The 25,514-nt window shown below is 42.3% G+C and overlaps 1 protein-coding gene across 2 annotated transcripts; it reads left to right on the top strand.

The window, feature by feature from the left end:
• The first annotated feature begins 438 nt into the window (after positions 1 to 438).
• Positions 439 to 24,535, top strand: LOC117901165. Of its 2 annotated transcripts, none has more exons than XM_034811816.1 (12): positions 439 to 594; positions 8,529 to 10,748; positions 14,238 to 14,386; positions 17,919 to 18,082; positions 18,612 to 18,884; positions 19,001 to 19,097; positions 19,325 to 19,452; positions 20,341 to 20,483; positions 21,288 to 21,410; positions 22,611 to 22,722; positions 22,887 to 23,068; positions 23,873 to 24,535. In XM_034811816.1, exons 2-12 carry the CDS (start codon positions 8,688 to 8,690, stop codon positions 24,329 to 24,331), a joined length of 3,891 nt encoding a protein of 1,296 aa, XP_034667707.1. In that variant the 5' UTR covers positions 439 to 594; positions 8,529 to 8,687; the 3' UTR covers positions 24,332 to 24,535. The 2 variants fall into 2 exon arrangements, with proteins under 2 accessions (XP_034667707.1, XP_034667708.1); XM_034811817.1 differs by having other exon boundaries at positions 22,620 to 22,722.
• The last annotated feature ends 979 nt before the right edge of the window (positions 24,536 to 25,514 follow it).

Genomic DNA, 25,514 nt, shown 5'->3' on the forward strand with positions numbered 1-25,514 from the left:
CTGGGGCTGGTGGCAAAGCAATCGCAACATCAAACACAGAGAAAGAGCGACCGGCAAAAAGGGAAAAACACACAAAATATGCTCGTACAAGAGCGCTCCACAAGTTATGAAAGCTTTTCTTTTAGCCCTAACCATACTCAAACACGGCTCACAGCTGTTGGCCAGCTGTTTCTGGTTGCAATGTTTTGGGTAATTTCTGGCAGAGCCTTTTCCGCCTGGACCAAAAACTTCCCTTTCACAATAAAACCCAAAACATTTCTCTCACTCTCTCCGGGATGCTGAGTGCGCATGTTGAGAGTAAATTTCTTTCAAAGAGAGAGAGAGAGAGAGAGAAGACTCATGTCTTTAGATATTTTATAGCAAAGCTCAGGCTCTTTTATCTGAACAGCCAGTATTCAGCATCCATGTGCTCATAGGATTGGTCCAGTAGCGGAACAACTCTGAAGCGTTACGGTTGGTCGCGAGTCTGAAACCGGAGCCAGAGGCAATCTCTAGCCATCGCATCCAGAGCTCTCTCTCTCCTTCTGTGAGACGCGTCGTGGCGGAGTCTTGGACTTTCCAAGAACTGTTTACATTGTTTGGAAACTAATTAAAGTGAGTTTACGGCTGACTTACTGAATCATCATGAGTCTGCTTAAGAGTTTGGCTTGGTTATGGCCTTCGTCCTTCGGCCAAATTTAATTGGACAAGTGCACACAAATTCCGAGAAAATACAACTGTGTGCTTGAAAATAAGTTTTGAAAGTGTTTAACTAAAATTAAGTGCCACAACGTTGTGGAAGTTTATGGCGCAACATTTCTGTAAAAACAAGCAACAATGTTTTGACTTTCATTTCCACATGAATAAACCAACAAATAAATAGTGCAATTAATTGTGGAGGAACCATTTCATGCAAATAAATATTTAATTTCATTCAACATAACAGCATCATTTTGGAAAAATATCAATCAGGGACTTAACAATTTATGTTGGTTGATTTTTGGCCAATATTTTTGAATGCTAGTTTATTGGGTCCTTAGTGCCAGTTTTAAAGCAACAAAAAAATGTTTAAAAGGTTATTAGAAATAAAAATCTGAAGAAATCTAAGCAGCGAATGTTAAATGTTTAGCTAAAAAAGTTTCTAGAACGTGTAGTAAATCTTTCGAAGGAATCTAAGATCTCTAAATCTATGAAAATCTTAAAAATTGCATATTTGAAGATGTCACAAGAGTACAGTATCTCTAGAATGATTTTGTGTTAGAAGCTTTTCTGAGCTGCGCCCGTGCTCCCATCCATTGCCTCAAGGAGTAATGTTCTAGCGCATTAAAACTACAAAATAGCCCTCAACCTTAGCCACCCATTAAAACTTTATAACCAAAAAGATTCGCCCAGGGCAACATCGACTCTACCTTTGGGAGTGCCACCATCTACCGACTTCTGCCCGCCCCAAAAGATAATTACCCCCAAACAAATGCTATACAAAATTCTTTGGAGAACAAACACAGTAAAATTCATGAAAAATAAACAAAATACCGACAAAGTGAAATTAACAAAACAAAAAAACGAGAGAGAAAAAAAACGGAAAATAAACAGAAAAAACAGTGCCGAAAAAAGTGCAAACAAGAAGCCAAGCCAAGGCCACTCTTCAGAAAGGTGAACCCAAACAAATAATTTGAAATTAAATCGACGGGGAAAACTAACAAAGAAAGAACCATCCGAAGGGGGAGTTGTCTTTGGGAGTTTGTACGTGATTTTGCTTTTGAAAACTACATTGAAGGCGCTGCTCTACCATCCGCTACTCTCTCTGTATTACCCACTCTATCAGGCTTTCAGCACTTGAACTTTACTTAACTTTTTGTTCTTGTTTTGGTTTTGGTGTTGCTTTGGCCGCTGCTTCATCTGCCACCTCTTTGGGCTAAGCCAGCGCCTCAAGTGCCGCACAAGAGCTTCGATTTTCCTATCTGATGGTATGGGCAGTGCATGTACATATGTATGTCTGCGTGGGTGGGTAACTGCGTTCGTAAGTATCTATGTTTGTGTTTATATGTGTGTGAGACTTGGAGGATGCTGTGTCGCCTCCACGAAGAGGTAGAGGTAGCGGTGGCCTTAAGCGCTTCACTTTACATAGCAAAAACTAGAAGATTGTAGAGATTAAGCCCACACCCCCACGACCTACAGCCATCTTATGGACCTCTCTCACTCTTCGTCGCCTTCTCTCACACTCTCCCTCTCTCTTGCTCTCTCTCTCTGTTCTCTGTATATGGCACACCTTCCTCCTCTTTCGCTCTGTGATTTGTATGCGTTTGCCGCCATCAACATGGCCCCAGCTAATGTTGGCTTTGGCTTTGCCCTTAGGGTGGTGTGGTGCTAGTGCCTGTTCTGCGGCTGTGGGTGCTAAAGTTGACTCCACACAACCGCCATAACCTCCATACGTTTTACACTACGAAACGTAGCTAGGCATCCGCTCTTTTCCTCTCATTCGCTCTCTCCCTCTAGCTTCTTTGAGCATTCTAAGTCTGTGCGTTTGGTTGGCATGTTTGTGGCATAAAAATAAAGATAAATGCGAGTTCTTTACAACGCAGCGTTGAACACTTTGAGCCCACTCCTTCCCGCTTCTAGCCACCTTCTTACCCTCTTTTAACCCTGCACTGTGGCTTGCGAGGGAATTTTCTGCTCTTGATAGAAGCTAGAGAAAGTTGTGGCTGCAAAAAGGGAAATGAGGATATAAGTATATTTGAGATTCATTTCAATTCTAGGTACTTTAAAAGAACTTTCTTTGTTTAAGCAAGACAGAAAGTTTAACTATTTTGTTGGTTTCTTTAATATCATGGACAACTTTTGTTAAACAAAAACCATGGGATACCAATGAAGTTATAGAAATTGCTTGTGCATTTTATTGGAAGAAGTTCTCCTTATTGTACTTTAAAAATTGCATTAAAATATAAATATTCTTGACACACTAATGACAGACAAACTCCTCTAAACAACTCCACCTTCTCTGGAAATGCAAATGAGGCAGTACTTCAATTAGTGCCACTTGTTCACACTCTCACCAACCACTGTGCAAGGGCACACCTTGTTTTTAGACACTGTTTTACAGGGGAGGGTGCAGGGTTGGCGTTCGTTGGGGGCTGTGGCTGTGGCGCCCATCAAAAAAGCGTCACCGGCGCCTGCCAGCCACAGCATCAGCACCCAAAAAACTTGTGGATGGAGTTTGTCTATGGCAGGAATGGCAGGGGAGCGTCACTCTACTCGTACTACCGGTTGGTTGCCACTGCCACTGCCACCCTTCCACTTCCCCTGTTGCGGTTGCGAGTTTTAGATTTCTGCTTCCTCCTTCTATTTTTACTGTGAATGAGTGTGTTTGTGTGTGTGCGTGTGTGCATGTTACCCCAAAAATGCGACCAACAGAAAAAAAACACATTTCTAAATGTGTATACAAACAAAAAAAAACAACTGAAGGAAGAAAGGGTAGGAGCTTGGAAATCAGAGATAGTGGGGCGAAGTTTTAGATACCCTTGAAGAATTAAGTTTTCTAAGAATCTATCATTGAAGATCTACAGTGCTTATGATGGTTTTGACTTTCAATTTTGAGAATTACTCCCAGCTATGTGGAATAAATTGCAATTTTAACTTTAAACAATTTGTTGAAGAAACCGAACTATAAAATTATTAGTTATATTGAAATGTCTGACTTATATATATTTATTTATACAGAAACCATACATCAAAGAATATATTAAATTATATTCTGGACCAACTTCATGCTCTATGCGCGCCAGCCCCTCTTCATAATCATTACAACCCCATCCGAAGGGTATTCACATAACAAAAAAAGGGAAGATGGAAAGTTGCTTTGCATAGAGCGCAAAAATGTTTTGCGCTATGTTTATCTGCAGCGGCCCATCTCGACCGTTTTTTCCCTTTCTCATCCTCTCCAGCCTCTCCATCACTGTTGATATTAGCGCTTGTTTATGGCCAACACTGTAGCTGTATCTGTTTGTATGTGTGTGTGCCACGCTTCGTCGCATTTTAAATTAAGCTCCATTTTTATTTCTATTTACATTTTGCTCCTTCGTTTTACTCTGCTTTCCTTTCTGCGACGGCTGGTGCTGGGCACTGCAACTGTTTGCGGAGCAGCAGAAGGGGAAAAGTTTTTACCAGACGGCGAGGGGAGAAGAGTGGGAATACCCCTCTTATTTATGTATGTATGTATACCCACCATCTGAGGTGCTCAGCATTTTTTATTTGTTTTTCATTTTCACTTTTATTATTCCAACATTTCTACAATATTTTTTGTTTTTGTTTATTTTCGGGGCGGCGGCGCCAAGTAAAATGTTTGATTTATTTTTTATTTGCCATTGAACGTGTTTATTTATGTGTTCCCTCCGCTTTTTGCTGGTGCTTTTACTGTCATACATTCTCGGTACACCGGGAAAAATGTAAGAAAAACGTGACACTTTAATTGGTAAAAAGCTTCTGCAGCTTCAAACATTCATTAAGCTGTTTTAAAATTGTTTTCTTAATTAAATTTAATCAATTCAATTTTGATGGAAGGAATACAATTCATTTATCAATATTAATGTGATTTTTATGAAAATTTTGCCAAGTGTAGAATCTCTCCTTCTCGGTTTGCTCTTTGGTTATTTTCTTTTCACATTTCTTATTTTTCTTTTCGCTAATCTTTTTATGCTTCTATTTACTTCTCTCTCTCCATGCATTTTATTTGCCATTTTTCATATGTCTGTTATTGTAAGCTGCATTAAATTGGAAAATTTTTAAGTGTTTTTATTTTTACTTTCATTTTTATGTGGAGTAAGATTTGTTTCATTTTGGGAATTAGCTTTGTGAGCATGATTTATGACGCGGAACAAGTGTGGGAAAGAAGCTTTAAGGAAGCTCTTTGAGGATGTTGAGTTGGTTCGAGATTACAGAAATGAGTTTCTTGGTTCCTATTTGAATAAAAGATTTTAAAGAGAATGATAAATTGGTCGTTAGGAGGAGTTTGACTTTTTATGAGTGCCAACAATTCTTTAATAAATTCCATAAAGTTTCTTAATATATCCTGGGGAAGAAAAACATTTTATTTCAAGAGAATTCATCTAAGGAAGGTCCTACAATACCGAAAATCTTTTCTATAATTTACTTCTTCTAAAGTAAACCTGACCGAGAACCCCCAAACAACACCCGATCATCCAAGTTGGTGTTCCCCCTTCTTTCTCCTGCACTTGAAAGCAATTTTTGTTTCTCTTTGGAGAAGACTTAATTAAATGAAACGAAAGGCTGAGCAGGCACTTCTAATTGAAGCATTCTCCAAAGGAGCAGAGCCCAAGCCAAAAAAAAAGAAAAAAATAATTTGAATCGCAGCGTCTGACGTCTGGCCACAAAAAAGGGCAATTGCTGGGCATAAATTCATTTCTCGTTTTGTTCTGCGAGAAAGAAAATATGAAAATTCCCCCAGTTATCCTTCTTATGTTTTTTTTTCTCTGTGTGAGTGTGGTGTGCCTTTGCTCAACCGCAAACAAAAAAATTGATGAAAAAACCACAGAAAAGCGGACAGAGAGTGAGATACAAGAAGAAGGGAGAGCCAGATTCAGTTATCGGGGACTTACCACAGCCTTGACTTTAAGGCGACTTTAAAAATATGAGGATGCCCCAGCGGAAACCGAACTCTAAGCGGATTTTGATTTGTTTTTGCCAACCAGGGCACCCCGCAAACAAAAGGAAAATGTGCTTAAGTTGTTTGCTCCCTGATGCTCTTAACTTTCCCCAGTTGAATCCTTCGCTCGCTCTGCTCAGTTGAGGGTTTCAGATTCTCCTGTTCTTTGGCTCCTATTAAGGACCTGCTGCTGCTGCTGCTGCTGCTGCTACTCCTCCTCTGCTGGATTGAGTTTGAAAAGTTGAATTGACATCAATCAGAGTCAGAGTGCTTGGATGTTACTTTGCCGCACCTGACAGACCGCAGAGCATAAATACACTTTTCAATATGGCCCCGACCGCAGCGTCAAATTGGATGAGTTTTAATTAATTTCGTCATTACAATAATTAATTGAATGCCTGCTGTGTGAGAGGCTCAAGGACATGGCTTTGTGGGCCGGAGGGTGGTATGTGGAATGTGGGTTGCAAGGGCGGCAGCCAGCCTCACAGGTTGCGCAGGTGCAACAAATTGCAATATATTTTACAGCTACTTAGTCGAGCATTACACATGCACTGCAGGAGCCAACTTTTCGAGCCACATATGTACGCCAGCATGAGTTGTAGCTCTATCTGTGTGTGTGTGTGTGTACGAACACAACTAGAGTTTGATTTATTGCCAGCCTTAAAAGCTCATAAATAAATGAAACGAAACCCAAAATGGGATCAAATTAGTTTGTAGTCCTTTGCGAGCCACGTGAAATCGAAAGCGAACAATTAAATTTGAAACATAAATACTTAAGTGGTTCGAACCTACTAGAATGGATTTGTAATATTCAATGGAATCCTTTAAACATTTTCTAAAATTAGCTAAAAGTGTTCCCATACATATCCACAAGCCCTTTTATCCACAAAACAACTACCAGCCCAATCAGCAATTTCTCCAAACAAATTCAGTTAAACCTTTTTGCCAACTCAAAGAGAATATCTTAAATGTGTCATCTCAGTCGGCCCACTCATAGGGGACCATTTCAGAAGGACAGTGCCGGTGTCAGAGCCAGTGCAAACTTCTTTAATCTGGGAAAATGCGCCTATAAATAGCTCAGAAAGCTGTGCCTCAGCCTGTGTGTTTGCCTTGCATGCAGGATTATGGCTTTGCCTGATAAATCTGTCGCCCATAAAGTACCACAAGGAACGACTGTGCCACTAGATTCAACATTCATGCCCCTCCACAACACTCTCCATACACATGGGTCCAATTCATGAGGCGACGCTGCGTCTCCGACAAAGTACTACAGATAAGAGAGGGAGAATCTGAGAATATATGGAGAGAATCCCATGAATGGATGTCTTGCTCGAGTGACGCCAGCAGAACTCTCGTCCAGTCCAGAGTAAAGTCCATGTCCAGTGTCCGTTCAGTCCCTGGTCCCGGCCCCGGCCCAGGTCCAAGCCAGCTCAATGGGTGTCCCGTCCAGTTCTCACTGGTGTGCAATCAACTGTAAGTTGTCATCTGCCATAAGCAGAGAGGCCTCCACTAGAGTCTCTCTATCTCTCTCTTTTTCTGTTGGATTGAGAGAGCGGGCTGCTGGTTAAACGCGGTGAGCCGCAAATCAATTTGCTCCTCAAGTAAATACCCAACTGAATTTAATATTCAGTTAATTGTCCGGCCTCTCTGTCAAATTGCCTTGTCAATTATATAATTTCAGTCTCATTTCTATTAGCCATGGCAATACAATTTCTGGCAATTGTCTGGCGAGGCAAAGATGGCAAAACAATTTAATAAAATATAAGAAATAAAAATTGAGGTCTTTCGAAAAAGATGTATCACTAAGACAGACAATTGGATACGTTTTTCAAACAAATATATTGTCGCCTGTATGCCGATTGAAGATTGAGTGAACAATTTCTAATAATTTATTTTATTCTTACCACCTTTTACCATCGACTCCATCCACACCAAATAAATGGTATTCAAAAATACATCAGCTCAGGCCTTTGTTTCGCAACTGAATGTACTGAATTTATATTTAACTTCACATCGTGTGAACGACTAACACTTGAGTCGGTAGCATTTGATTAGCTGACAAACGAATTAAGGTGGAAGTTACAACATTTTCTGCTCACTTGAGCAATTGAAATATTTAATTCCTCTGTCACTTATGTATTTCTAAGTGAATGCTTGACCCGTATAAAAGACCATATCATTTTATTAGGAAGCAAAAAGCATTTAACTGCCAGCTACAACATTTTCTGCTCATTTGAAGCTGAAGTACAAATATTTCTTGAATATTTCCAAGTGTTGAGTGCCACAAATGCGCTGCATTCTCTTTGACGTTCATTGAGCACGAAAGTCTTTTATTTTTCCCCACCGCATACCCTCAAAAAGGAGCTCCCCGAATTCCCCGTAGCAAGTGCATTTAACAGTTTACTGTTGGAAAACTCCAAAATATTTGTGGAATTTCTGAACATTGTTGGGCTAGGGTGGGTTGTGGGCGACGCCAAAGTATGCTGGAAATATTTTGTATCCCGCATTCGAGGGCCAAATTTGTATGGATTTTAATTAATATGTTTCCACCATGACCGTATTCAATATTCCCCCACATAAATTATCATTTCTATTTGCATTTGGGCTGCTGGCAAATTTTAATATCTGATTGCCATGCAAATGTCCATCCAGGCAAACACACTTTGTAAAGTGAAACCCAAACCATCAAAATAGATCGAATAAATATATATAAATGCAAATATATTCGCCATAAAAGCCAAACCAGCCAGAAAGTCAGCAATTCACATACATACATACATGCGGGTATGGCAGACATTTTTTCAGTCAATTGATGATTGTCAGGCTGAAAAAAAAGAAAATAACCCCACAAAAATAAATTGTACTAATAAAATGTATTTTCTATTTACAGATTCTCAGGCGCCATGTGCCAAAGCAAACCAAAATAATAAAGTTTATGCGGAAATATATATTGGACAATCGCTGAGGAAAATCGAAATAAAAGTTTCTTCGCGGGAGTACGAGTTAAATCAACGCCCGAAGGCCGTAAAGGAAATTTTAACCAAACAAAATGCTGAAAATCTGCATTTTTACATTGGTAATTGCGGCAGCTGCCGCAGCAGCTGTAACAACAACAATAGCAACAGATACAACTACAACAGCTCCAACCCCTACAACAACAACAACAACAGTGGCTGCAACAACAACGGAAACTCCGAAAACAACATCATCAACCATAAAAAATGACTTGGGTGGAAGTGACGGCCCTCTGGGAGCAGGCGAAGGCAACCGAACGTTGTTGAACATTTTCAAGGATGTGCCTGAGGAGCGGGAGGCGGCCGCAGTGGGTGGTTCAACCTCAACGGCCACGCCCACCACAACAGCCACCACCAGCACAACAACAACACAGGCAACAACAATCACCGCAAGAACTGCAAAAGCTGCACCAACGACACCAACACCAACAGCAACAACAACGGAAAATGAGGCAGCATCGGGTGGCGGCATGCTAATGACAACAGCAATGCCCCCAGCGAATTTGGGTGAGATGAGCAGCATTAAGGATGCTCTGCATCGCATCAAATTAAGCGAGATTCCATCATCATCCACAACGGAACAGGCAGAGCTGGCATTGGAGATGACAGAACAGTCAAAGGCAGCCCCAGAAGATGTAGCGACTGTAGAGCTGAAGGAGCAATCACCTGTGGAAGAAGCTCCCGATGGGGATGAGGACATCGCAACCGAATCTCCACTGCAAATACAAATGCAGGCAGCTGCCTCCTACCAAGTGGCCGAAACCCTGGCCGATCTGAATGAGGAGGAACGTGCACGCTACGATGCCATGTTGGCCCACCAGCCCACGGCCAGTAAACTGAATATTGTGGATCTTTATCCACTGAAAATCGAAGACTTTCAACCCATTATACAGAATGATAATGAGGAACTCCTCAGGCAGCGTACCATCTTCACACAACCCGAGAATAATGACGAGTACCGACAGAACCTAATGCCCAATGAGGTGGAGATGGTAATCAACAGAGGCGAAGAACCAGCACTGGATAAACTGAGAGTCAATCAGGCCATTGGGGGTGCCACAACCACACCTCTATCAAGCCAGGGAACCACAGCAGATTTCACAGGGAAACTGCTGGCCGATCAAGACGATCTCATCACCGAAATTGAAAGCAAATTTCAGCTACAAGAGACGACCACAACAGAACCGAAGGCAACCACAACCACAGTGCGACCAGCAGCTTCTCTTCTCAATCCCGGCGACTCCTTCATCGATCGACGAGTGAAGAAAAGCTTCGAGTTTCCCATGCAGCATCGTGCCAGCGATGTGATGGCCATGCCCCACATAGACTTTGCCAACACAAAGTTCCAAACGGATTCGTTAGACTCTGGCGATGGCAAGGCTGCGGTGGGCTCAGCATTGCACATGGCCTCGCATCCGGAGTTCTCCACCACAAAGTTTTACAACAGCAAGGAGCTGTACAACGAAATGCTGCTGCATAATAAGCGCAAGTTAATGAAGGAAACCAAGTCAACGACTACGGCCGCCTCGGGAGCAGCTGAGAGCCCGGTGGTAAAGTCAGTGAAGGAGGACACAACTCCGTTGGCATTGAGCGTGACTCTGGTCGCAGACGGGCCAACTTTTTCACCAACAACAACAACAATATCTACTACAATTCTGGCCACAACGCCAGCAGCAGCAGCTGACTCAACAACAACAAAAACATCTACTGTGGGAAACTCTGGGAAATATCAGAAACAGCTTAAGCGTGCCAAATTATTGCTCAAGGCCCTGACACCGCCCAAACCAGACAAACTGGCAGTTGTCTCGTCACCCGTGAAAGTCGCAGCCACAGAGCCATCTCCGCCAGCATCTCTGCCACCATCTTCATCAACGACTACCATGGCGACTCCGGCACCAATGATGGCCACGTCCAGGACGCGTCTACAGCGGCCAGTTAATCCCGCTAAGGCGGCCTCAAAGCCAATTGCCAGGCCGCGCATTTTAAGTCGCCTGCAGGAGAAAATCAATTCCCTCGAATGCGAGATACAGAATGTGCCGCAGGATTCGCATTTGTGGCGTGGCAATGAAACCCACGAATTGCTGCTGCCCATTGTGGTAAGTAAGGCGGTGGCTTTAAGGCTTTTCTCTGTCTGTCCCTGTCCCTGTCTCTGTCGCTTTCGCTTCTTGTCGGCTTCTCTGTTATCAAAAACAATTGAAACCTGATTAAGTTCTTATCATTAGCAGCACAAAGAACCACACACACACACGCGCAAAGTGGTAAAAATAATGAATGGAATGGGAGAAGAGCTTAAGGATTCACTGACGGGCATGCGTGTTATTTGTGTAAGCGGGTTAAGCAATTAGGGACTGACTACATTTACATAATATGCCCGCTGACGGCTAATTAGTATGGAGGAAGCTTAGTTTTTGGCAGGGATTAGCCACACGGAAATGAGAGATCCTAATTAACCTGCCAAAGTTCCAAGGGGAAGGCAACCGAATAAAGAAACTATTGATTGAAGCATAGAATTACCCTCGCTCTGTGCAAACTCAAACTTTGCCCCATTGACAAGCAACATTTGAGCACACTCAACCAATAATTCGATATCCAATTTCCCTTGCTGTCCTCCCCACACAAAAAACAACATTCGGAAAAGTTGTTAAATTTGTTTGCTCGGCTAATTGAAAACCTTTTAAGAGTTGATACAATTTTCAAACCGAAAGAATCGCTGCCAGTGCTCTGGGCTGAGCGGGGGCCACATAAATAACTAACAAACATATTTGCAGTTAACATCGACAGAAACAGTTGAATGGACAAGAAAAGGACATCTACAAGACAGCAAAAAACGGTTCACCGAACTGAACCCGAGCCGGAGCTTAATCCCCCCTAGATAAGTTTTGGCCAACAAAAGGAAATTATTGATCGTCATTTTATTTGGCCATTTCCCTGAGCATGTGAGTGAGTGGTGGGAATGGCAGATTGCCGGGCAAGTTGACCGGAAATACGGCAGACTTGTATGCACAGCTCCTTATGCAAAAAAGGGACAAATCCCTGACAGTGGAGACAGTGCGGTTCGAAAATTTAGGGTAGATATAATGTGCAGTTCGGTTTCTTTTGTGATGGCTTAAATATAGAGACAGTTGGCAGATTACTTTCAAAAGTTACAAATATTTCAGGCAGTCAGGCCCCTCCTCTCGTATTTCTTATTGTCTTGTTGTATAGCTATAAAATACCATACAATTTTGATACATACTGTAATGGTAGCCTAGAAAAGGGCTTACAATTTCTTTATTAAATCGCATTTGTTGTTAAATCACGAATAAACTAGAAAAGGGACTGACTCCAACCCGGGGGCTCAGTTGGCCAGCCTGGAGTTGGCTTTTCTATGCTGCAAATATATCCCTTTCATGTCCTGGTTATATTGACGTAAATCAAGCCATTTGCCTGGCCAAATCACAGCTGCTGCCCCTTTGGCAAAATATTTAAATTCATTTTGAGAAATGTTCACCCTTTTCATTTTCAGGCGTTATGTGAGAGCCAGAAGCTTTGACTAACTGACTGAAAGACAAGTGACTGACGATGAAGAAGGACTTCTTCGACTGTTTAATTAACAGCAGTTTTGGTTGCTGTCTATTCAATGTGTGTGGGTGCTCCCAGCTGAAATGCCATTAGATTTGATGTCCATTTCGAAGGATTTCTTTGGACGGATTCATTTCTTTTGTTAGTAGGGAAAATAGAGCAAACGAATGGCAAAGGAAAAGAAATTGATTTCCTGTTTACTTTTTGGTCAGCAAATGGTAAAGGGAACTCGTCCATGAATTTAATTAAGGACCAATGCAGCTTGAAGTAAGCTTGGCAGCAAAGTGAAAAGGAATATACATACATATACATTAGGCATTGGCATAATGTGTACCTTGCATAAAATTAATGCTGACTTTCTTGCCCACCTTCTTTTTTTCTCAAGAGATTCTTTCCCAGGAGGTCCTCTCCCAAGGCCCACTGCCATGTGCCGCAGGTCCTTTTCGCAGAAAAAAAAACGAAAACAATTAAATAAAACAATTTTTGCATAAAAGGTGGAAACATTTCCTCCAAGTTTTCCATTTCTTCTTTTTTTTTGTGAGGGTCACTGAAAACATTTCTCAACTGAATTTGTTTATTCTTCTGTTTGTTGTTTTGGGATTCTTTTTGATGGAAGTCTCCGCTGCTCCACTCTACCCTCCAGCCTTGTCTACCATTTTCTACTTTTTGAGACATTTAAGCTTAGTTGAGATTTGTTTTTTTTCGTATTATGTTAATGGATAGGTGAGAGCCTGAGTGCATTTTTCTAGGAGACTTTTTTCGAGACACTCTAAGTGATTGGAAATTGAAATCATTTTGGTAAAAGAAACATTTGATAATAAATAAATCATGAGCGCTCCGGAATCTCTTTAATTGTATTAGAGTCCAACAACCATGAGACTTTGAGATTATATTACGCTTTTCCTATTGAACCCTTAACATCGATAAAACTGCTCTTAAATTAACGCAAAAAAACTAAATAAAAGTCCAAAGAAATATAGGGCAAATATATATGTGTGTGTGTCAAACAATAAAAATGGAAATTTATGTTATTACCTTTTGTGGTCTCCCTAAAAAAAGGAACGAACTGAACACTACACAAAAATACGCATGAAATTCTATGGTGACCCAAAAACTTGGACATTTCCCGATTGGATAAAAATCCCTGTTGTATAAATATGTATGTAAATTTGCAAGTTTTTTTTTGTGTTGTTATTGTTACTGTTGGATGGCTGACCAACATACAATGTGGAGTTTTATGTGCGCTGAGACAGGCCATTAAAATGCCATAAATTTAAGCTCTGACAAATCCCCACCGAAAAAACCATGCGTATATGGGAAGGGAATACGGTATACAAATACTGTGTAAAAACCGAGATCCAAAACTAAACCGCTTCAAATTGCGCAAAAATATGCTAAAATTGCTGGAGAGGCTGCAAATGGAGACCATAAAATGGGAACCCGACCGACCACAAAGTCGAATTTTGGTCCTGGCTTACACATTTACTTGTATTTTGATGGTGACGTGTGTTTGGGTGTGTGTGTGTGCTTTGCGGGGGTGCTGTGCCCGTAGCAGACAGCTTATGGATGTGGCTTAACCCAAATTAATAAAAATTTGGCAACATCAAGTGGATCTACGCATATGTTATATAAACTTTGCTAATATCCAACCCCAAACCGGACCCCAGGCGGACCCTGAAATGAACCTTTTGGCTGGGAAGTTTATTAGGTTCTCGGGCCCTCGCTCTGGTTACTACTTATGTAAATTTGTTTCTACCACAACACTAAACTCGCAAAAAAGGGACAGACTCTGCTAGACATCGAGACAATGTTACAAAAGTGAAATTAGAAAACTTGTTTAATAATTCAGTTGGTTTCATTTCCATCGTTTGCCGTTTTGTTCGGCTGTCAAACCGCAGCAGCAGACTGTCAAACCGACTGTCGGCGTAGAAACCTTTTAGTCCCCTTTTACATTTTGTGGCAATGATTTGAATAAGCAATTTTCTCCATCCACCTCACTTTATTTTCTTTTCTCTCATCATCAGACTACGGAGCACTGTAAGCCGGACGAGCACTGCATACCAAATGTCCTCACCTGGCGGGGCGAGTCGGAGATCCAGTCCGGCGATATTCTAATTGTGGAAATCAATGATGCCATGCTGAATCCATCACACCAGCCGAACAATACCAGCAGGTAAGCTCTTAATCAAAGCTGAAAATATTGCCAACATTAAATCACTGTCGATATTAATTGAATGACATTTTCTGTATGAGCTCGTTAGACCATAAACCTTTAAAAATGCAAAAAGTCCAAGGACCATCCGAGTATTTTATGTTCTTTCGTTTAACAAGTGTAAATATCGAATGACGTAATGGGTGCAAATATTTTGCAAACATCATAAACCATCGACTTTACAAACTCGATTGGAAAACTTTGACAGATAACAATTCCCCCCTAAAACCAACGAAAAATGTTTGTTCATAGTAAATATAATAAATCAAAGATTTTAGTGCAAACAAAAGTGAAAAGAAAACACCGAAATGCCAAAAAATATGAGTGCAGAAAAATACAGAAATAAAAGCTACTCAAATGATTTGGCAAAAATGTCTGGAAACGTGTCAAACCAAAAGGTTTCAATGCTGGAATATAATATTTGCTTTAAATGTGTACATTTTATGGAGATAACATTTATTGAACACTTTTCCTTGGCATAAATTAGACTTAAATGAAACCTTAAGCTACTGAAATCCCATAGCAAAATTATTGCAAAAATTTATTCTTAAGCAAAGAATTTGAAGCGCTGCAACCCTTGTCACATAAAAATTTATTCTGCTGCAAACAGAAACTTTTCATCTCCCCATACTGGAACTGCCTTTACAGTTTCGTTGCTGTTGATTTTATTTACAATTTATTTTTTCATCACTTTATCTCCATTATTTTAGTATTTTAGTCTCTGTTTTTCTCAATATAATGAAGCACTTGATGCTCGACGCGTGAAAGCAAAGTATCACTTTACTTTAGATATAAGATTCAATTACATAACCCAGACACACACAAAAAGTATGTTTTTTTTTTGCACCGCTTTCATGGCAACTGCAGTACTTGTTGAAACTGTTGTCTGCTGACTTGCAGACACAAAGCTGGAGTAAAGTTAACCAAAAGCTGATGCCTGAGAGTGATGTATGGTGTTAAGCAGAGTGAATGACTGACTGACTTTGTGCTGCTGCTGTTGCTGGCCAGCAAGACACACTGTCATTATGGGCTATCATCAGGAGTAGCATCTCCGCCAGCACCATCAGCAACAGCATCTGCAGCATCATCATCATCCTCCTCCTCCTCCTCCGCTCATGATGTAGCGACCCTTTCATTCTCTGAGCTCTGACAGGAGCCCAAAGCCCGTCACCTGAGCACTGAGCAGGATTTGTAATACTTTCACCTCACAACTCTCTTCATCCTTCCTGTTGACGCACATAGTTTTTATATTTTGGGGTAGTTGGAGGAGCCGTTGGGCGTTGGTTTGGCATCGAGCTCTTTCTTTTTTCGTGTTGGGTTTTTATTTCCATTTAAGCGCTTTAATGCGCGTTGAAACGTGTTTGTTCGGGAGCTTATTATATAATAACATCCATTAAGGACCTTTATTGATTTTACTTCGGCACGTCTGCCCCTGGCATAGGAATGAGGTAGATAGAGTTCCTGCAATAGTTGCCTGGTGCTGGTCGTGCTGGTGTCTAAGTTGGCCCAGACACGTTTCGCCATTATCATGCCCTTTTTACAGTTTATTAAATTGTTTTTTTTTCTACTCCTCCTCCTTCTCTCCCTTTCACCAGTCTCTTTCTAACACTGCGGCTCTTTCTCTTTCTCTGTTTCGTTTCTCTTTGGTTCATTTCGGTTCACAATTTTTTATTTCGGTTCTGTTTATTTTATAATGCTCGACAAAAATCCCCCCTGCAAACGGCGCATATAAATGCCCTGCCAGACACTTCCTTCCCACTCCTCTTAGCCTAGTTGTTGACCATTAGTCATTTTGGCCCGGACCTCAACGAACACACTCACAGCTGGCTGACCCTTTTTGCCATGGCAATTATCACGTTTCTCTGGGTTTTGGTATCACATTTTTTCCGCTGTTCTCTCTCTCCCCCTTTTTTTCTCTTTTTAATTTAGCTTTGGTAGCACTGGCTCTTATCTTATCTCTTGATAGATGTGGCAGTCCACTCCCACCCTAACGGCAGGCTCCATCAAAAAGTTTTACCAAAAAGAAAAGAAAGGAGTGGGGAAAAAAAGAAAAATTAAAATTCATTTGTCGATCTCGGGGCAAACATCAAACGCGACCGCGTTAGAAAATTTCTCTCTCGCTCTCTCTCTCTCTCTTATTTAGCTTCAGGGCTCCGTGCAACTCGAAATTCCCGGCATAAGTTTTCGGTTCCCGTATGACCTCGGGCGGGGTGCTGGAAGCTGGTGGCAGTGCCCCAGAGTTTTGCTCTCTGGCTAACAGGACCGCAAACAATCGAGTTAGTGGAGGAGTGAAAGTGAAGCGAAGTTCAGGTCGTGCACAAAAAAGCATAGAATACAATTGAGCGCGCCCCCGTCCACAGAGAGAAAAACTTCCCGGCAACTATGAAAATGAGATGTCAAAAAAGTTTTCATTATCGATTTAATATGTTTCTCTGTCTGTCTGGGAGTGTGTGTAGCTGTCTGTGTGTTTGTTTGTGTGTGTGTGTGGGAAAAGTTAACAAATGCAATAGCAACAAATAATAATGCCGAGGACCCAAGGCAAAGCAAGTGGGTAGCAAATAGATTGAAAACTTTCTTCGGGGTTCGTTTCCCAGTTCTCCAACAAGTTTCCTTTCTTCCCTCCATGAGTACGTGTTTGTTGAAAAATTGCAAACTTGGATACTATATGAGGTGTCGGTCTCGCTCAGAGTCTGAGTCGTAGTCGGCGTCTGGCCTTTGTGGAGGAATGCAGCATAAAGTTGGGCAACCAGGAGTGCTTTAAATGCCAGAAGCGTACACTGGTTACCCTCTGTACAGCTTCTAAATGCAGACAAAATTGTTGGCAGTGCCTTAAAGAAGTTTCTTGCATAGTTTTGGTGGCATGAAAATCAGAAGATGTTGCTGAAGATGTGGAGAGACTTAGAAAGAAAAAATCCGCACTATATCTCATCAGAACACACCCCAAAAGGCACTTAGTAATGCGGATGACTGCTGGCGCGCACTGTTATGTGATAATTTCATAATATAAATTATTTCAAGCATCTGTTAAGCAGCTTTGTGTTGGCATGCAATAAACTATTGTACATCTGGCAATTCCATAACACGCCCAAAAGCCTCAATGAACCCTCCAGCCTCCAACCCCACTACAAACCTCAACATAAACCCTTTCACGAGCCCAGCCAGCCCAGCGCTCAACTAATTTCATTTCCGCTTCTGTGCTATTTAATTTCCGCTAGAACAGGGCAGAAGAGCGCTACTGCTTGTAAATAAATTTCAATTAATTAAACACACACATACACTGTTACACAGTGAGAAAACATGGAGCATGAAACGGAAGTAAGGCACGAAGAAGTCTTTGGTCATATTTATAACTTAAACCAGAAAGCAGAAGTCATTTAACTTTGCCTCCTATCTATACGTGTCTTCCTCTCTCTCTCTCTGCTTCTGGGTTACTTTAACTACTGCTTTGCGCCACCACGATGTTGATGCTGCCACCATGAACTTCCACATCCAGCGCGGTACATGCCACACAGGTCTATCAGGTAACACGCTCCGGCCACGAGCATTGCGATGTAACCGAAGGCGTCCTCTTGGATATTACACCGCTGGTGGTCGATGGCAGGAAACTGGTTACGTTGTATGATAAGGATCTCACCGAGGGAGTTAACTTGCTAATTGGTGAGTAGACCCTATACACTTACTGGCCATGGGTACACGTAAATTTGTGGTGAAGTTTGGCAAAGGAACAAAATATTGATGGAGAGGAGTTGTTAAACTCTCAGCAGCACATCCAATGATTCTCAGTTAATCCTTTAAATTACAGCTCTCCTTTACGAAAACAAATTTCATCTCAGAAGCCTCGAAAACTTGGTTTTCCATTCAATCATCTTAGAGTAAAGAGTATTCCATCTTCATTCATACCAATCTATAACAGAATCTCCATCTCACAGGTTGACGCCTTCAGGGAGCAGTTTTTTCCTTTTCGGCTTGTCCTGTTTGTTGTTCCTGTTCGGCCTATGCCGCAACCTGCGGCTATTAAACATTTCTTTTTTCCGCAGCCACCAAGCTCAACACCACCCATCGTGTGCCCAGTTTTCATGTTGCTTTAATTAATTTGAAACCCTACTTGTTTCACACTCTTCTCTTAACCCAAACCGTGCCGTACCGTACCTCTTACCATTCCGTTCTGCTCTTTTGCCGTTTCTAGTGGTGTCCGAGCTGTGGGGTGCGCAATGTGTTCGCCTGAAGGTGACCACGAAAACCGACAATTGTGGCGAGAATGCCGATTGTTCGGGCAAGGGAGTGTGCTACTCGAACGCCGGCATGGAGGAGTACGAGTGTCAGTGTTGCAGCGGTTTTGCGGGTCCGCATTGCGAGGAGATCGATGCGTGTAACCCCAGTCCGTGTACCAACAATGGCATTTGTGTTGACCTGTCGCAGGGTCATGAGGGTAACTCCTATCAGTGCCTGTGTCCATACGGTAGGTCATTACTCTCTCTCTCTCTCTCTCTCTGCCTTTGCTAATTAGCAGAATTATAGGATACCATTGCTAATATGCCCCTTTGGTGTTTTTTTTCTCTTCTTTCCTTCTGTTAGGATATGCGGGCAAGAACTGTCAATACGAGTCGGATCCCTGCAATCCCGCCGAGTGCATGAATGGCGGCAGCTGTGTTGGCAATTCGACGCATTTTCGGTGAGTCCAAGGCAAACAGAGACACACAGCACAGCACAGCCATAGACAGAGAGCAGAGCTTTCATTCAATTATCCTGGCCATTGTTCCTGCGGTTGTCTGTCTAGCCCCACTGTCGTCGGTGTCTGTATTTGCTCATAAATGTTGACTTTTGCCGCATGTTCAGAAATTCTGTACGACCTGTATAACCTTTGTACCTTCCATTCGTTCCATTCCTACGTTCTGGCAGCTGCGATTGTACGCCCGGCTTCACGGGTCCTCTGTGCCAGCACAGCCTGAACGAGTGCGAGTCGTCGCCCTGTGTGCACGGCATCTGTGTGGATCAGGAGGATGGCTTCCGCTGCTTCTGTCAGCCAGGTGAGTGAACAATTCCCCCAAATAAACGCAAATTGCCTTCATTCTTTTGTTGATTCGCTCGCAAAATCGCTCCCAAAATGCCAATATTTTGCAAGTTATCATCGGGAAAATTCGCACAATCATAGAAGGCATTGCTGGTTCTATTCTAAATTGAGTTATGGGTTTGGATAATGCAATGGATGTTTGTGATGGTTTCGGCTACACGGATGACTAGCCTTAAATAGTTTGCTAGATGAAACGCATTGTGAAAAGCCGTTGAAAGGAATCGTATTCATATAATGCAGTCAAGCAGGCTTATGCCTGTCGATGATGATTGCGAGTGTAATATTTTCACAATAGCTTTAGGCATAACAAATTATTTCCAATTCGACTTTTCAGTTCCTAAAATTGACTTGAAGCTCTCATTTTAATTTGTGAAATTCTCATTTAGGTATAAGAAGAAGGGGTACTGTACTAAGGATTTTCGCTTCTATTAATCATTCCTTACATTTTCTTATTATTTCAACTGAATTGCGTTTCGCTTGAGAAATCGAATTGAACTCTGATGCAAATCAAAAATCTACATCGAAAAGCTCATAAATTATTTCATTGGCACAAACACAATTTACATAAATCGTACTCAATCACAATGAAAGTAAATATATAAAAAAAAGAAACCAAAGACTAAGGCAATTCCGGTAAAGTCTGGTGGAAGAAGCCAGTCCCGGTCGAGACATCGCGTCTCCGTCTTAGACATCCTTTCCCTCCGGGTGTCGCGCACAGCCAGTCAACGCTAAAGCATTTCTCATTGAAATTTCCATTTCATTTATTTTCCACATTTACATTACGTACACCTACCTCCCCACAACCACCTTTTTCAACCACTCTTTCGCTTCGGGTGTCTGACAGGATTCGCCGGGGAGCTGTGCAACTTCGAGTATAATGAATGCGAATCGAATCCGTGTCAGAATGGCGGTGAATGCATCGATCACATTGGCAGCTACGAGTGTCACTGCACGAAGGGCTACACTGGCAACCGTTGCCAAATAAAGGTGAGTGAACAATAGAAACAAAAAACAAAAAATAAATTTATTGGTTTTCAATAAATCGAATCTGGGAATACTCTGAACGTAGAAGATGGAAAAATATTACAAAATGTTTGTTGAAGTGGAATGCCGTCCTACATTTATTGGTTACTCTTGTTAAAGCTACAATTTTCTATACTTTAAATACTGGAAACCGAAGGGAAAAATATACATTTGTGTCTTTAAATATTTCAAATTATTGATCAACTTCAGATTGATTTTATTTGCCAAAAATGTAACTTTCTTAACAACATTTCTAACGTTTTAATACTCTAAGTGGAGGAAGGGCCTGAAGCCATTTAAAAAGCTTCTTTATTCTTTGTCAAAGACGTACCCAAGAGTCCCCATTAGCTGATTTTTATTCCCCGAGATAATCAATATTTTAAAATGATAACAAATCTGCCGACAATTCCCCGATGTACCAGTTGAGCGACCTCTCAGAAGGCCTGCTGTTGTTGTCGGGGCATCTTTGAATGGATATTGATTTAATTTGCTCAGAGCAGAGACGTGGCTCAGTCTCTCTCTCTCTCCAGTCTGTCTGTCCCATATATGCATAGGCAATGAGGCTGCTGCTGCCTTGGTATGGGTGCGCGTTCGCGTGCATGTGTGCAAATGTAACCCATAGATACGTATGCTGGGGCAAATACATTTTTGAATACGTAATGAACTTTCTGCGGAGCTTTCATTTCTATTCCAACATTTTTTCGTTTCGCCTTCCCGGCGTCCTGCTCAATATGCTTTGATTTGTGCTATATTTTTTTTGCTTTTCAGGTTGATTTCTGCGCCAACAAGCCTTGCCCCGAAGGACATCGCTGCATGGATCATGGAAATGATTTCAGCTGCGAATGCCCAGGAGGTCGCAACGGACCGGATTGTAATCAAATGCCACGAACGGTAAGTCATAATTTATGCAGTCCCTGGGAATGCTCTGGGTCTGGTTGTGGGTTTTTCGGGATTGGGTTTGGGGTTTGGCCTTCCTGTTCCTGGCTGGCTGTCTATCCATGTCCTGTCGGTATCTGTGCTGCAGCAGCAGCAGCAGCAGCAGCAGCAGCCATGTGCATGGCAAAAAGGCCAGCAAATAGCCACAAATTGTTGGCTTGCTTGCCCTCCCAGCTGCCTGCCTGCACGAGTGTGCGTGTGTGCACTTTGACCAGCTGAAGCTGCAACGTAATTGTTGCCAATTTTGTTAGACAACTGCTACGAAATTTCATATATACATATTTTTGTAGTAGTTTTTGCCCAATTTTCATTGCTCTTCCTGCGGTTGTTGTGTGCATTTTTAACCTGATTTACGGCTTTGGCTTGTTTGTGTTTTGTTACTCTCCATTTGATGTTCTGTTACCCCCAAACTAAATGAATAGTTTGTGTGTTTCTTGGTTTGAGTTCTCCCAAGAAGATTTTTAATTGAAATTGATATTTTATTCACTGTTCTGCAAGTTATAGGAAACCCAAAACCATTCCCATTCCTATTAGTAGTCACTTCTTACATCATAGTTGGAGCACATCCTCCACAGCAAAGCCCAGAGACGCCCGACCCATCGCTTGGTTCATAAATTAAGTAAACTCTGTTAAGGCCTGGGCGGGGCACTCTTCACAGAAAACTGACAAGGCCAACAATGGGGGAAACTACCAGTAAGTGGCTCGGGAGGTGGGGCGAGGCGAAAAGAATTTAATAAACGCTCAATGGACTTGATAATTTGTGGTGCTAAAATAAAACTTAACAAAATGTACATAAATTAAGCGTCAAGGCGCCATAATTAAAGCTTTGTGAAAATGATGGACACGCTGACTAACCGCGAGGCTTCTGCTCGGTTTGCAGGTTGGGGTGTCGGGGGGAGGGATCAGGACCAGAGAACACTGTCATTAAGGGGGCGGTGTCGGTGTCTGCAGCAGGAGCTGGGTCTAGAAATTGTGGCTTCCAGTCGGCGGCTACAGCAAAATTAATTACATTTTCCATGCCAGGCGCACACACACACTTAGGAGAGGTGGAGGACAGCCTCCTGGTAATTGTTGGTGAGGTGGGGGTTGCGGTCGGACAGGGGCAACGTCTCGTTTTTAAGACAGGATCCTAACCAATGCGATGATAACTCTCAGTACTTCCAGCAATGCCAAGTGAATCCTTGTACCCATGGCGGCACTTGTTGGTCCAGCGGTGAAAGTTTCTACTGCGCCTGTCGTCCTGGCTACACCGGAACCATGTGCGAAGGTAAGTCGAAAGTCCAATCCCTGGTCCAGCCGGGCCAGGAAGTCATTAACTTGATTAAGGCCATCACGAAATATGTTTCCCCCCTGATGGTGACGCTATCTAATGTTTTTTTCACTGTTCCTGTTTCCCGGCTTTGTGGATTTTCTTCTTTTTCCGCTTTACAGATGAGTTTGTGGTCGAGACTGTCGTTAGCTCCAGTGAATTTATTGTCGACGATGCGAACGCTAGAAATTTTAATGACAAAACTTTCGGTTCATCGGTTGTGCTTAAGAGTCCCATTGAATTGCATAATGCATATTTTGCGGCCGGAGTTCTGGCAGCCGCCATTTTCATCGTTGCCGTTGTGGTAAGTTCCACTCCACTCCTCCACCACTCCAAAAACACACACCCAAACAGACACACACACACACACACACAGAGGAATTGGTAGGTGGAGTGTTCCGCAGAGATGGTTGGGCGTACCGGCCGTACAAGGTCCCCGTGACCAACGGGGGAAATTGTACTTTGCGGTTATGCAAAGTGCGCGAAATGGCATTGCATATTCATTTCGTTGTCGGCAGCTACATGGAAAAGCCACGGAAACTGTTCGGTCGTCGAATGTCGTGTCGAATGGAGTCGAGTTACAGCACAGGGCTTTAACCCAAAAGTTCTCAATCCTCGAATCGAGTCGAGCTTAAAGCAGATGCAAATTTATGCAGTCGTATGCCCTGGTCGGCTCGGATCGCACTCAATGTGTGTGTTACTTCAACTGGAGGCGGCGAAGCAGCTCTTTGCCAATTTATAGTAACCCAAAGGGGTTTCACTTCCACCTCCAGTGAAATGGATAGCTATCGAGCGAGTATCCCTGTGCGGGTCACGTTAATAATTCAGCTTTAAATTAAGTTATTCCCTTCCGAGATTCAGGCAGCACTTAAACAAGGAAATTGATGCCTGAACATGGATACCTCTGGCATTTTGTTGTTCAAACTTTAAAAGATTTGCTGGCGTTCCGTCCTTGACATGGTTTAAGAACTTTATTTTATACCAAAGAAAAATCACCTTGAGCTTAATTTTGTATATCTCACACTCGAACACACATTGTCAATTCCACATATCAAATGTCCAGGACCATTTACTAAGAGACCAAAAACACTTTCCATGCGCATTTCAGGTCACCATTTGTCACTGCAAGGTCAACCAGACGTATCGCAAATTCTCCACACGTTCCACCTCGTTTATACCCATTTTGGGTTTCAGTCGACGACCCAAAATGCAGGGCAAACTCAATAAACATTGGCTGAGTGGCAAAGGTCTAAATGGTCCTGGCCAGCCCGGCACCAGCAGCAGTAGCGGTGGCGGTGCAGCAGGACCATCCGGCGGTGGAGCGCAGCGGGGAAGCCTGACTGGAGCGACGACGCACTCAATGCGCCACTTGCCCAGCCACCCACAGACACAGACACAGACCACGCTGGGCTGTGGCGGTGGCGGTGGTGCCACTGGCGGTGCCAACAACTGTGCTGGTGGTGGACAGCTGCAGGAGCGACCTTTCCAGCGGCACCTGGCCATGAACCTTGAGAACGACATGTACTACACCGTGGAGAACTCGCAGCACTCGCCGTTGATTCAGTGAGAATTGGATGGGAACGGTGAATGGTTGGTAAAGTTTACGCCACGCACTGATCGGAGCCACACGCATTGAGGAGTGGTTATTTGTGGGTGGGGCGGTGGGTGGGGCACGCCCTGGGTAGGAGTGTGTAATTAACTTTGATGCTACTCGTTGAATATTCCAAATATTGAACAGTATTCGATAATAATAAACTAAATTAAAATTAAACCATGCCTAAAAAGTGAACTAAACGAAATGGACGGAGGGCTGAGTGTCGGTCGGGTGGACGGGGGGCATAGTTGACTTTATGATTATGATTCCAACTAATGCAAACACAAATATCTATCATTAATACATGTATCTCTCTGGCATAAATAGGCTTAGCTAACTTGTTAATCAAGGTTTATTTTGGCCGAAACGCACACACGCCCAAAACAAATACACAAACACATAGGGCCGCAAGGGAAATGGGAAATGGCAAAGGCAGAGACTGGACAGTGGACTGGACTGCCTGCAGATAATCTTGAGTTATGTAAATGTTTAATATACCTGCATTAATCCTGCACCATTTCTGTGGCCATCTGCATTAGCTTATTATATGTATGAATTTTGCACATTTATGTATGTGCGGACATGCCAGACATGTTGCAACTTCAATTTACTCGCTTGTCGAGCTGCTCATGTGTAATAATTTTATGGCCAGCAGGTGGAGAGTCAGAATATGGAATGCTCTTAGCTAATTGTTGCCATGAAATTTGCAATGCAAATTCATATTTAGGAATGGACATTTGCAACAGCGTGGAGACAGCCAATGAAACAAAGGAAAAAACTCTCGGGAGAGAGAGGTTTGCTGTTTATGCGAAGAATCTAATACATGCAAAGGATATTCTCCAACTCTTCATCAGAAAGCCACTGTAGTTAATTTCTAAAATATTTCCAACAAAAGCTACAAGAAACTAATGAAAAACAGCATGGGATAAATGGATATTATTTTATGGCATCTGCAAAGCCATTTTTTGGCTTTATTTTCACCGCATTTTCATTTGCAAATGTTTGCAATTAGTTAAATAATAATCATAGAGAAAGGACATTCCATTGAGAACCGCAGTGGGAGTGATTTGATGCTCCAAACGATAATAATAATGCTACAGAAATCAATTTCCTCTTGAATGTGTCCCAAATATTGGAATTATATCAACTAATTTTA

Source organism: Drosophila subobscura, chromosome U, assembly GCF_008121235.1.
Source record: "Drosophila subobscura isolate 14011-0131.10 chromosome U, UCBerk_Dsub_1.0, whole genome shotgun sequence".
In the NCBI taxonomy this organism is placed as follows: Eukaryota; Metazoa; Arthropoda; class Insecta; order Diptera; family Drosophilidae; genus Drosophila; species Drosophila subobscura.

Excerpts from the sequence above, each read along its gene's own strand:
- LOC117901165 (XM_034811816.1), top strand. The coding sequence starts at position 8,688 with ATGCTGAAAATCTGCATTTTTACATTGGTAATTGCGGCAGCTGCCGCA. Across the intron at positions 18,083-18,611 it reads GGGAGTTAACTTGCTAATTG|TGGTGTCCGAGCTGTGGGGT; the intron begins GTGAGTAGACCC and ends TGCCGTTTCTAG. Across the intron at positions 18,885-19,000 it reads TCAGTGCCTGTGTCCATACG|GATATGCGGGCAAGAACTGT; the intron begins GTAGGTCATTAC and ends TCCTTCTGTTAG.